This window comes from Heptranchias perlo, chromosome 12, assembly GCF_035084215.1.
Source record: "Heptranchias perlo isolate sHepPer1 chromosome 12, sHepPer1.hap1, whole genome shotgun sequence".
Classification (NCBI taxonomy): domain Eukaryota; kingdom Metazoa; phylum Chordata; class Chondrichthyes; order Hexanchiformes; family Hexanchidae; genus Heptranchias; species Heptranchias perlo.
The window spans coordinates 13197398-13210043 of NC_090336.1; the positions used below are offsets into that span (position 1 = coordinate 13197398).

General features: G+C 47.1%; 1 protein-coding gene across 2 annotated transcripts in view; it reads left to right on the plus strand.

Annotated features, from left to right (window-relative positions):
• creb3l1 (cAMP responsive element binding protein 3-like 1) overlaps positions 1-12646 on the plus strand; it is a 192453-nt gene that overhangs the window by 158359 nt on the left and 21448 nt on the right. For both annotated transcript variants that reach the window (XM_067993672.1, XM_067993671.1), the window contains exons 3-6: positions 423-589; positions 2187-2265; positions 4897-5048; positions 7028-7177. In XM_067993672.1, coding sequence (XP_067849773.1) covers positions 423-589; positions 2187-2265; positions 4897-5048; positions 7028-7177 — 548 coding nt within the window. The remainder of the gene's footprint in view (positions 1-422; positions 590-2186; positions 2266-4896; positions 5049-7027; positions 7178-12646) is intronic.

Genomic DNA, 12646 nt, shown 5'->3' on the forward strand with positions numbered 1-12646 from the left:
CGGGCGAGTGTGGCACCGGGTGGGAATTGTGAACGGGCGAGTGTGGCACCGGGTGGGAGTGTAAACGAATGTGACACTCGTGTGCTATTGCACTCTCCAACTAATCGATTTCCCCGTCGTTTTTTCCTGTAACCTCATGATTGTAAACATTACAAAAATTACAAACACACTAAAATTTCAGGGTCTGCTGTACCTGGTCTGTTGTTTTCATTGTCCATTTTCCTTTTTCTGATGGCCCTTGACTGACCTGGCTCATTTGCCTGCTTGTTGCCATGGTTTCGGAAAGAAAATACTTGAAGTCTGCTCTTCCATGTTAATGTTGTGAAGGTAAAGGGTGTGAGCGTGTGACTCTGTTTTCATGGAAACACCAATCTGTTTCCCCATTCGGCTCATTTCCTATTCTGTTCTCCTTCTCTGGACAGAGGCTGATGGCGGACTTTGGTCCCTGGGCCCCGACCTGACCCACATCATGATCAAGCAGGAGCCGAACCTCCTGCCAGAGCCCTGTCACGCCTCCCCTTCGACACAGATAGCAGCTCTTTCTGGACAACACATGACCTCGGCTCCACTGTCAAACTCCACAGAACCGGTAAGTCTGAAGAAACCGAGAAAGTGCAAAGGGCGGAGGGCTCATTATCAGAGTCCCCCTCAGAGAGAGTGCCTCAGGATCACTTTTAAAGAGGCAGCGTCCTCATCACCACGGGCACCTTGTACCTTGTCCCATGAGTCTCCGTTTCAGCACTGGCACATTATACCCATGTCGCATCAGTCCTCCTATCAGGAGAGGTTATATTATACCCCTGTCCCATCACACCTTTATCCTGTGAGTCTTCCCTTCAAGGCGAATATATTCTACACTCGTCCCACAAGTTTCCCCAGCAGGACAGGCACATTATACAGTCGTAACATCAGTCTCCCTGTCAGGACAGGCACATTATACAGTCGTAACATCAGTCTCCCTGTCAGGACAGGCACATTATACAGTCGGAACATCAGTCTCCCTGTCAGGACAGGCACATTATACAGTCGTAACATCAGTCTCCCTGTCAGGACAGGCACATTATACAATCGTAACATCAGTCTCCCTGTCAGGACAGGCACATTATACAATCATAACATCAGTCTCCCTGTCAGGACAGGTACATTATACAGTCGTAACATCAGTCTCCCTGTCAGGACAGGCACATTATACAATCATAACATCAGTCTCCCTGTCAGGACAGGCAAATTATACAGTCGTAACATCAGTCTCCCTGTCAGGTCAGGTACATTATACAATCGTAACATCAGTCTCCCTGTCAGGACAGGCACATTACACTGTTGTAACATCAGTCTCCCTGTCAGGATGGGTACATTATACAGTCATAACATCAGTCTCCCTGTCTGGACTGGTACATTACACTGTCGTAACATCAGACTCCCTGTCTGGACTGGTACATTACACTGTCGCAACATCAGACTCCCTGTCTGGACTGGTACATTGCACAGTCGTAACATCAGTCTCCCTGTCTGGACTGGTACATTGCACAGTCGTAACATCAGTCTCCCTGTCTGGACTGGTACATTACACTGTCGTAACATCAGACTCCCTGTCTGGACTGGTACATTATACTGTCGTAACATCAGACTCCCTGTCTGGACTCTCCATGAGTCTTTGCTTCCAGATTGATACTCTTTACCCTTGCCCCACTGATCTCCCCCTCAGCACAAGAAGAGTGCACTCTATCCCACTGGTCAATAATTAGCGGTAATTGTCCCACTGACCACAAGGCCCAGCCTATCAAGCCTTCCTACCTAATCTGATGTGACTTACCCCAGCAGTGAGTATCATCTCACTGTGCTGCTGGACGGTAGCAGGCGATTCTGTGTTCATACCCACCCCCGCCATGCAGTGAACTCCCAAAACTCACCGACGCTCTGTGGGAGATCAGCCAGTGAGGATCGGGAAACCAGCGCCAGATTATTCTAACGCAGACTGTCGATAACAGGACGGGGAACCTGCACAACCCTCTTGTCCTTGGATAACAGTGTATGTTGGTGGGTGGTGGACGTAGAAGAGGGGAAGGGACAGAGAATAGAAAATAAAGACAATTAAAGTGGAGATTGAGCTGTTCCAAGGAGACCTGCCCGATCAGCTCCGCCTGCACTGCTTCCATATTCACCACCATGTTTTTGTTTCCTCACAGGCCCAGACAGAACCAAACACAGTGCCTCAAGTCAAAATCGAGCCCAAAGATCTCAATCAGTTTCTCAGCGTCCCCACAGGTAGGACATTAAACAAGGAAAGCAGCAACTGACAAGGTAATCTCCAGTGGCTGTGTTTTTAAGCTTCCTTTGGTACAGGGGAGAAAGATGCATTATCGGGATTTATTATACATATCTGACATGTTTAAGACAAGGTACCAGCCGTGGCTCAGTGGGCCGCTCTCCCGCCTCTGACTCAGCAGGGCAGTGAGTTCGAAGTCCCACATCCAGAAACTTGAGCACGTAATCCAGGCTGCCACTCCAGTGCAGTACCGAGCACTGTTGGAGGCGCCTTTTCTCAGATGAGACGTTAGACCGAGGCCCCGTCTGCTCCCTCTGGTGGACGTAAAGGACCCCATGGCACTATTTCGAAGAAGAGCAGGGGAGTTCTCCCTGGTCAATATTTGTCCCCCATCCAACATCGCTAAAACAGGTTACTCGGTCATATATCATATTCTTTATGAGAGCTTGCTGTGTGTAAATTGGCTGCCATTGACTAACACAGTGCTCGGTGGTAGAACTTCTGCGGGGATGGGGGGGTTCCCCGATCTGTGTAACTTCAGCGGAAGATCGGGGGGGGTGGGGATAACCGCAGAGTGACGGCAGAAATGGCCGCGTTCGTCGTATCTCCAGGGTTTCCGTTGATCACCCGCCGAAGTTACAGTGTGAGACCGGGGAACGCCCCTCCCACCCGCGGAATTCCCAGGCGATCGTCTCCAGTGCTCTGTGCCTGTTAATGCACTGACAGAGACCCCTGAATAACCCCGAGTGCACGGACATTACCCAGTGGCTATATGGAGGGTTGCCAACTCTGGTTGGCCGTATTCCTGGAGGTTTTATCACATGACCTCCTGCCTCCAACCGCCCCGCCCAGTCAAACTGCCTTTTTTTTTAACGCATCTCCAATATTTTTGTCACTAATAAACAAAAGTACTCAAAGAAAATGAAATAAAACACACAATTTTTTTTTATGCCCCTATGATTTTTCTCCCGGGTCGCTCGCAGCAGTGTCCAGGAAATTAATCTTTAATTCCTGGAGACTCCTGGAGGGTTGGCAACCCTAAATATATCACTGCAAATGGAATTCTCCAGCTTTGGAAAAACATGGGGCAAAAAAAATCTCCAATCCCTGGAATTCTAGTTAAAAAAAAATCCATTGGTCAAACAAGCTTGGGGTGACAGCTCGAACACTGTGACACCTGCTGCGACTCCTCAGTAGGCCTCAGTCATTAAAGTGATAAGCCTGAAGTGAGGAGTCAGGCCCATGTGATTCGTTGGTCAAGGCTGCTTCCGTTCAATTAAAATAGATTACTCCAATAACCGTTCTCATTTACCGACTAATTCCCTGGTAAATCAATGACTGAGGGTTTCGTGGCTCAAACTGAATGCCAGTGTCAGCGTCCTGTGTCTGCTGACCTCAGTCTCTCCACCTGCCGTAACGACCACCGTTTATAACTGTTTCTGTGTCCCGACTCCCACCGGGTGCGAGTCAGCTGCGGTCATAAGTAGGGAGCGAAGGCCTCAGGCTTCCGTATGAGGGCACTGCTCCAAGGTGGATGCTGAGTCCTCCCAGACCTGGCAATGGGCTGAGTAACGCTGGGCCGCAGAGCAGCCGAGTCCAGAGTCGGGCCTTTTCATCTCCGTGTGTAGTCACTCGGTTTAGCCGCATCAAGGAGCACAGTGGAATCACGTACGTTTCTTTGGTCTTTTTGTGTTTTTTTTTTATAGCACTCAGCGTCTTGCCAGCTCCCTTTGGAATGTGAAGCAGCTATAAATTCTGAAAGTCAACAAACAAAGTTTTGTGGGATGAAAATAAATCTGTTTGTGGAGAATGTTTGTACCACACGCAGTCTGGCGAGGTGGTGCTTTAAAACTCATTTGTGTTTTCCTGCTCACAGTGTGGGCCCCCACCCCCCCCCCCCCCCAACCTGTATTCGTAATGTTCATCCTGCTTCTGAGTTTCTGAGAGTGAGACTACCTCTCCCACGTCTTGGCCTCCCTCCTGTACCAAGTACCGACTCCTGCTGCCAGGCCTCCGCCGGTCGGGGAGGACCGCGGGCACCAAGCTGCACCCCAGCGCCGCGCGGAGGGGGGAGGTGTGGGAGCCCCGTAGCATTGTGCCACCGCGCCCTGCCTCGCCAGTGTCGGCGGCCGCCGTCGAGGCCGCTGGCCACCTGGCGAGCTCGCCATCTGGGCCAGGCTGTGGAGGACGAGCGTGAGGCAGAGGCCCAGGCACCTCTTCCCAGCGAGCCCTCCCAACCTGCCCCTTGACTACACCTCCCCGATGGCCGACCACAGATTAGCGTCAGCAGAGGCCGCTGGGACAGGCCACCGCCCACGGTCGAGGCTGAGGGCTGGTGCGGAGCTATTGTGGGGCGTCGGTCAATTTGATTTGATTTTCAAAACACTGCTATCGGTGTTGAGATTGTACAAAAAGCGTTTCTGTTGTGAATGCTCCAGGGAATGGTGGAACACCCAAAGCACTACATTTGAGAAGCTCGTTCAAAATCTGCAGAGTATTAACTATCATCCTGGCCAGTGGGAGACTCTTGCCCTCCTTGCCCTCCCTCGCCCTTTGACCTCTATCTGTTTGGTTTGTCTTTGCTGTGATCCTACTTGACTTCTTTTCCTTTGCCTCCTGTTTTCCGCCAGATATGCAGCTGCCGCCCACACCTCCCAGCAGCCACAGCAGCGACAGCGACGGCTCCCAGAGTCCTCGGTCCCTCCCTCCGTCCAGCCCGGCCCGCCCACAGGCTCGATCATCCAGTGCCATTTCCTCATCCCCTCTTCTAACGGCTCCTCACGTATGTAAACGTTAGCGTATAACACGGGCGACCGACAGCGTTATCAGAAAGAATCTGGGCAGTTACATAGAACTACATAGAATTTTACAGCACAGAAACAGGCCATTCGGCCCAACTGGTCTGTGCTGGTGTTTATGCTCCACACGAGCCTCCTCCCACTCTACTTCATCTAACCCGATAAGCATACCCTTCTATTCCTTTCTCCTTCACGTGCATCAAAGTGCAAGCCCCTAAGAGCATGTCCTGGAACAGTTACATCGTGCGGGACAGAACCTTTACCACAAAAGCTTAATTTAATTTCTATTTTGTTTCCGATTCCCTTCCCAGTTATTTTGTTAAGTTTGCTCCTTGCTCCTCCCTTCGCTCCCTCCCCCGCTAATCCCTGGTCAGGTAGCTCACCTGTCCCCTGACCTTTGTGACCTTGGCTCAGTTGGTAGCACTCTTGCCTCTGAGTCAGAACGCGGTCAGCTCAAGCCCCATTCCAGAGATCCAGGCTGACACTCCAGTGCAGTACTGAGGGAGTGCTGCACTGTCGGAGGTGCCGTCCTTCAGATGAGACATTAAACCGAGGCCCCGTCTGCCCTCTCAGGTGGATGTAAAAGATCCCTCGGCACTATTCAAAGAAGAGCAGGGGAGTTCTCCCCAGTGTCCTGGCCAATATTTATCCCTCAACCAACATCACTAAAAAACAGATGATCTGGTCATTATCACATTGCTGTTTGTGGGACCTTGCTGTGTGAAAATTGTCTGCCCCATACCCTACATTACAACAGCGAGGGCACTTCAAAAGTACTTCATAGGCTGTGAAATATTTTGGGACATCCTGAGGATGTGAAAGGCGCTATAGAAATGCAAGTCTTTCTCTTTTTTTAATCTACTGAGCTTAGTTCCTGCCGGCTGAGAGAGAGGAGAAATCGGCCAATGAAAACATGGTTGAAAGATTATAGTAGCGGAGGGAAATTACTCGTGGATGTCAGGGAGGAGAGAGAAATGGAGCTTTATTACAAAAAATAATAGATACTGCAGCAGAGGCCTTTGAAGTAGCAGGCAATGTTATTCATTAAATAGAGGGTGGTCTGGGCCAACCTGGAACTTATTCTACAAGAAGTGTTTTACTTGGATCATGACTGCATCAGACTGTGTAACCCGCTAGTGTCTGTATGTATGGGGAGGAGGTAGTGCAGGTTAATTGGAGGCTATACTGCTGGGGTGAGCACAAGATTTTTAAGCATTTAATCCTGAATAAATGGCAGCAATCAACTGAATAATCTCTATTCTAGTTTGATTGATTGAATTAATTTGTTTTCTACAGTTTATGCACGTTTTACAATTCCGAACTCCGCCTTCTATCCAAAACCTTACACTTTATACTCTTTTTTTCCTGGCTGGAGTTGGGTCTCTTGCTGGGAGTCGGTTCCGCAGGCTGCGTTCACCCCTCCGAAGCTCAGCCAGGTGGCCGTGAGCCTTGACGGCGCGTGTCGCCCGGCTGTTCGACCATGGGAGCAGCCCAGCCCGGTCCGGTCCTCAGCCAAATGTCCACACCGCACGCGTGCACTTCCAGCGGGGACAGCAGTCAAGGGCTGATTTACCCCTCCCTAACCCAGGGCACTGAAGACAATAGCAGCAGGGACATCACCACTCCTAGCTGAGATCAGCTGACGGAGCACAGATCGGGGAACGAACCCGTGACTTCACTCATCTGCAACCCTCATTTTGATGGACCAATAATGGTGACACTGGGTTGCACCTGGTTCACAAAACAAGAATCAGCACAACCAGTGTCCCTTTAAGGGCACCCACTGATATAAGAAACAAACGCATGGTCCATTCAAGCTAAAGATGCCAAAATAAGCAACAAAGTCCCATCAAAGTCAATAGGAACCGTGCCAACTAAATGATAATATTATTGTCAGGAGGCACTCTGATTTACTCGTGAGTTAGATTGGTGAACCCGAGCCGTCTTCTCTTACTGTTGCCAGAAGCTCCAGGGGACATCAGGCCCGCTGCTGCTCACCGAAGAGGAAAAACGGACCCTAATCGCCGAGGGCTACCCCGTCCCCACCAAACTGCCGCTCACAAAGGCCGAGGAGAAAGCACTCAAGCGAGTCCGGAGAAAGATCAAGAACAAGGTAAAAGGTGCAACAAACTCCCGACGCGCGTTACTACGGCCGGGAATTTCCTCGGTTTCCGCCGCATTCCCATTCAAAGTAACGCCGGCGGAGCGCGAGCAGCTCCGAGGAATTCCCCGGCCAATGGAAATCCCTCATGGAATACTCCAGAATGGTAACAGCAGGTGGGGAGAGGGACGGGATGAATTTCCTCGTGATTTATCCCACTCCGCCAACGTGACTTCTTGGAAGTTCGGCCGAAACCCAGTTTGCGCACGGAGTTATATCTCCTAACGTTGTCGACCAACTGCTGGGTACATTTGACCACCTGCTGGGTACGATTGACCACCTGCTGGGTACAGTTGACCACCTGCTGGGTGTGATTGACCACCTGCTGGGTACGATTGACCACCTGCTGGGTACAGTTGACCACCTGCTGGGTGTGATTGACCACCTGCTGGGTACGATTGACCACCTGCTGGATACAGTTGACTACCTGCTGGGTACAGTTGACCATCTGCTGGGTACGATTGACCACCTGCTGGGTACGGTTGTCTACCTGCTGGGTATGGTTGACTACCTGCTGGGTACAGTTGACTACCTGCTGGGTACAGTTGACCATCCGCTGGGTACAATTGACTACCTGCTGGGTACAATTGTTTACCTGCTGGGTATGGTTGTCTACCTGCTGGGTATGGTTGACTACCTGCTGGGTATGGTTGTCTACCTGCTGGGTACATTTGACTACCTGCTGGGTACAGTTGTTTACCTGCTGGGTACAGTTGACTACCTGCTGGGTACAGTTGTTTACCTGCTGGGTACGGTTGACTACCTGCTGGGTACAGTTGACTACCTGCTGGGTACAGTTGACTACCTGCTGGGTACATTTGACTACCTGCTGGGTACAGTTGTTTACCTGCTGGGTACGGTTGACTACCTGCTGGGTACAGTTGACTACCTGCTGGGTACATTTGACTACCTGCTGGGTACAGTTGACTACCTGCTGGGTACAGTTGACTACCTGCTGGGTACATTTGACTACCTGCTGGGTACAGTTGTCTACCAGCTGGGTGGGGTTCCGCAGGCTTCGTGTACATCATTCAAGTGGCCATCATTTGTGTGTGAGCCTCGGCAGTGAGTGCCTGCTGGACATTTGTCTGTATGGACATCACGGATGAGTCTAACCCCGTCCTCTCTCAAAGTCTACACACATGCATTGGCGACATGGGTTAGTGATCAGGGCCCCCTCTCCCCCAACCCAGGCCAGTGAGATCAGCTGAGTCAGAACAGATGAAGGTTTGAACCCAAGACATCTCCTGGTCTGTATTGGGAGAGCATGAGGCCGGGGGCAGGATTTCCTATGGTCCCCATTTTAACGACACCCTAAAAGCACAAATTTACAGTTTTGCTTGAAATAAGGACGAGAGAAAATTTTGCTACATGTATGATGTCACTAAGAGGCAGCAGCCAGAGGACATCTCTCTACGTGTACGATATCACTAAGCGATCGCCATCAGAGCAATTCTTCTCACTACCTGTACGATGTCACTAAGAGATAGTGGCCAGAGGACATCTCTCTACATGTACGATGTCATTAAGAGATAGTGGCCAGAGGACATCTCTCTACATGTACGATGTCATTAAGAGATAGTGGCCAGAGGACATCTCTCTACATGTACGATGTCACTAAGAGATAGTGGCCAGAGGACATCTCTTTACATGTACGATGTCACTAAGAGATAGTGGCCAGAGGACATCTCACTACTTGTACGATGTCACTAAGAGATAGTGGCCAGAGGACATCTCTCTACATGTACGATGTCATTAAGAGATAGTGGCCAGAGGACATCTCTCTATATGTATGATGTCACTAAGAGATAGTGGCCAGAGGCCATCTCTCTACATGTACGATGTCACTGATAGTGGCCAGAGGCCATCTCTCTATGTGTACGATGTCACTAAGAGATAGTGGCCAGAGGACATCTTTCCTTCAGATTGACTAGAGAGAGAGAGAGTTACTCTTGGAAATAAATTCAAATGAAATACGATACAAAAAATAAAATAAAATTAAATGAAAATAAAGATAATAAAGTTAAAGACCAGTTGCTCTGGAGTCACCTCGATCTTGATACTGTCTTTCTTTAGGACATGGCAGTTGTGTAAATAATTTCATCTAACACAAGAATTTTAGAATCCCCTTCACCTGCCAGGTCAGAGCCCCGGCTTTCCTTGTGAGTCTCGGCAGGCTGAGGGTAAAGCCTGAGGGTCCAGTTAAGTGATGCCAGGCCCCATCCCACGGTCCAGCCTGTGGCCTGTGCTACGTGTGTAACTCCACGCAGCGGCTGACAGGGGCACTGATCGGCCAGGTGGAAAATCAGTCTGAGGCCTCCCCGAAGAATTACACATTGTAACCAAACAGAGCAGATCCAATCCATAGAGGTGTACTGAATCAAAAATTATAGAAATGTATCTTTTCTGCATGTAATTTGATTTAATTGACTTGTTTACTATAGATTGAGTTTGACACACTGTTGTGTAATAACACATACACAGTTATAGTAATCTGTGCTTTAAATACTTGTGTTACTACATAATACACATTGGCTGTTATTACACTGTATACACTGTGTCACACAAACTGTTTGTTACTTCCTGTTGCACAATTACATATTTTCTCCTGATAAACTTTGAGTGATTTCCTCATAATTATCATTTCACCTCAACTGCACAGAGTGTTCTTGCAGTCAGTGCCAGGCACGACACTTGCCTTGAAAAAATTTGTTCTATCTGAACCCCTCGATTAGATCCAAGTCTGTAACTCACTCCCGGATATCCATTATTCTGTACATAAACCATCTGAACCCCTCGATTAGATCCAAGTCTGTAACTCACTCCCGGATATCCATTATTCTGTACATAAACCATCTGAACCCCTCGATTAGATTCCAGTCTGTAACTCACTCCCAGGTATCCATTATTCTATATATAAACCATCTGAACCCCTCGATTAGATTCCAGTCTGTAACTCATTCCCAGGTATCCATTATTCTACATATAAACTATCTGAACCCCTCGATTAGATTCCAGCCTGTAACTCACTCCCAGATATCCATTATTCTATATATAAACCATCTGAACCCCTCGATTAGATTCCAGTCTGTAACTCAATCCCAGGTATCCATTATTCTATATATAAACCATCTGAACTCCTCAATTAGATTCCAGTCTGTAACTCATTCCCAGGTATCCTTTATTCTATATATAAACTATCTGAACCCCTCGATTAGATTCCAGCCTGTAACTCACTCCCAGGTATCCATTATTCTATATATAAACCATCTGAACTCCTCAATTAGATTCCAGCCTGGAACTCACTCTCAGATATCCATTATGCTATATATAAACTATCTGAACCCCTCGATTAGGCTCTAGTCCATAACTCACTCCCAGATATCCATTATTCTATATATAAACAATCTGAACCCCTCGATTAGATTCCAGCCGGTAACTCACTCCCAGATATCCATTATTCTATATATAAACAATCTGAACCCCTCGATTAGACTCTAGTCTTTTACTCACTCCCAGATATCCATTATTCTATATATAAACCATCTGAACCCCTCGATTAGACTCCAGTCTTTTACTCACTCCCAGATATCCATTATTCTATATATAAACCACCTGAACCCCTCGATTAGATTCCAGCCTGTAACTCACTCCCAGATATCCATTATTCTATATATAAATAATCTGAACCCCTCGATTAGACTCCAGTCTTTTACTCACTCCCAGATATCCATTATTCTATATATAAACCACCTGAACCCCTCGATTAGATTCCAGCCTGTAAATCACTCCCAGATATCCATTATTCTATATATAAACTATCTGAACCCCTCGATTAGATTCCAGCCTGTAACTCACTCCCAGATATCCATTATTCTATATATAAACCATCTGAACCCCTCGATTAGATTCCAGCCTGTAACTCACTCCCAGATATCCATTATTCTATATATAAACTATCTGAACCCCTCGATTAGACTCCAGCCTGTAACTCACTCCCAGATATCCATTATTCTATATATAAACTATCTGAACCCCTCGATTAGATTCCAGTCTGTAACTCACTCCCAGATATCCATTATTCTATATATAAACTATCTGAACCCCTCGATTAGATTCCAGCCTGTAACTCACTCCCAGATATCCATTATTCTATACATAAACCACCTGAACCCCTCGATTAGATTCCAGCCTGGAACTCACTCCCAGATATCCATTATTCTATATATAAACTATCTGAACCCCTCGATTAGATTCCTGCCTGTAACTCACTCCCAGATATCCATTATTCTATATATAAACCATCTGAACCCCTCGATTAGATTCCAGCCTGTAACTCACTCCCAGATATCCATTATTCTATATATAAACTATCTGAACCCCTCGATTAGATTCCTGCCTGTAACTCACTCCCAGATATCCATTATTCTATATATAAACCATCTGAACCCCTCGATTAGATTCCAGCCTGTAACTCACTCACAGGTATTCATTATTCTATTTATAAACCATCTGAACCCCTTGATTAGACTCCAGTCTTTTACTCACTCCCAGATATCCATTATTCTATATATAAACTATCTGAACCCCTCGATTGGACTCCAGTCTTTTACTCACTCCCAGATATCCATTATTCTATATATAAACTATCTGAACCCCTCGATTAGATTCCAGTCTTTTACTCACTCCCAGATATCCATTATTCTATATATAAACCATCTGAACCCCTTGATTAGACTCCAGTCTTTTACTCACTCCCAGATATCCATTATTCTATATATAAACTATCTGAACCCCTCGATTGGACTCCAGTCTTTTACTCACTCCCAGATATCCATTATTCTATATATAAACCATCTGAACCCCTTGATTAGACTCCAGTCTTTTACTCACTCCCAGATATCCATTATTCTATATATAAACTATCTGAACCCCTCGATTAGATTCCAGTCTTTTACTCACTCCCAGATATCCATTATTCTATACATAAACCACCTGAACCCCTCGATTAGATTCCAGTCTGTAACTCACTCCCAGATATCCATTATTCTATATATAAACTATCTGAACCCCTCGATTCGATTCCAGCCTGTAACTCACTCCCAGATATCCATTACTCTATATATAAACCATCTGAACCCCTTGATTAGACTCCAGTCTTTTACTCACTCCCAGATATCCATTATTCCATATATAAACTATTTGAACCCCTCGATTAGACTCTAGTCTTTTACTCACTCCCAGATATCCATTATTCTATATATAAACCATCTGAACCTCTCGATTAGACTCTAGTCTTTTACTCACTCCCAGATATCCATTATTCCATATATAAACCATCTGAACCTCTCGATTAGACTCTAGTCTTTTACTCACTCCCAGATATCCATTATTCTATATATAAACTATCTGAACCCCTCG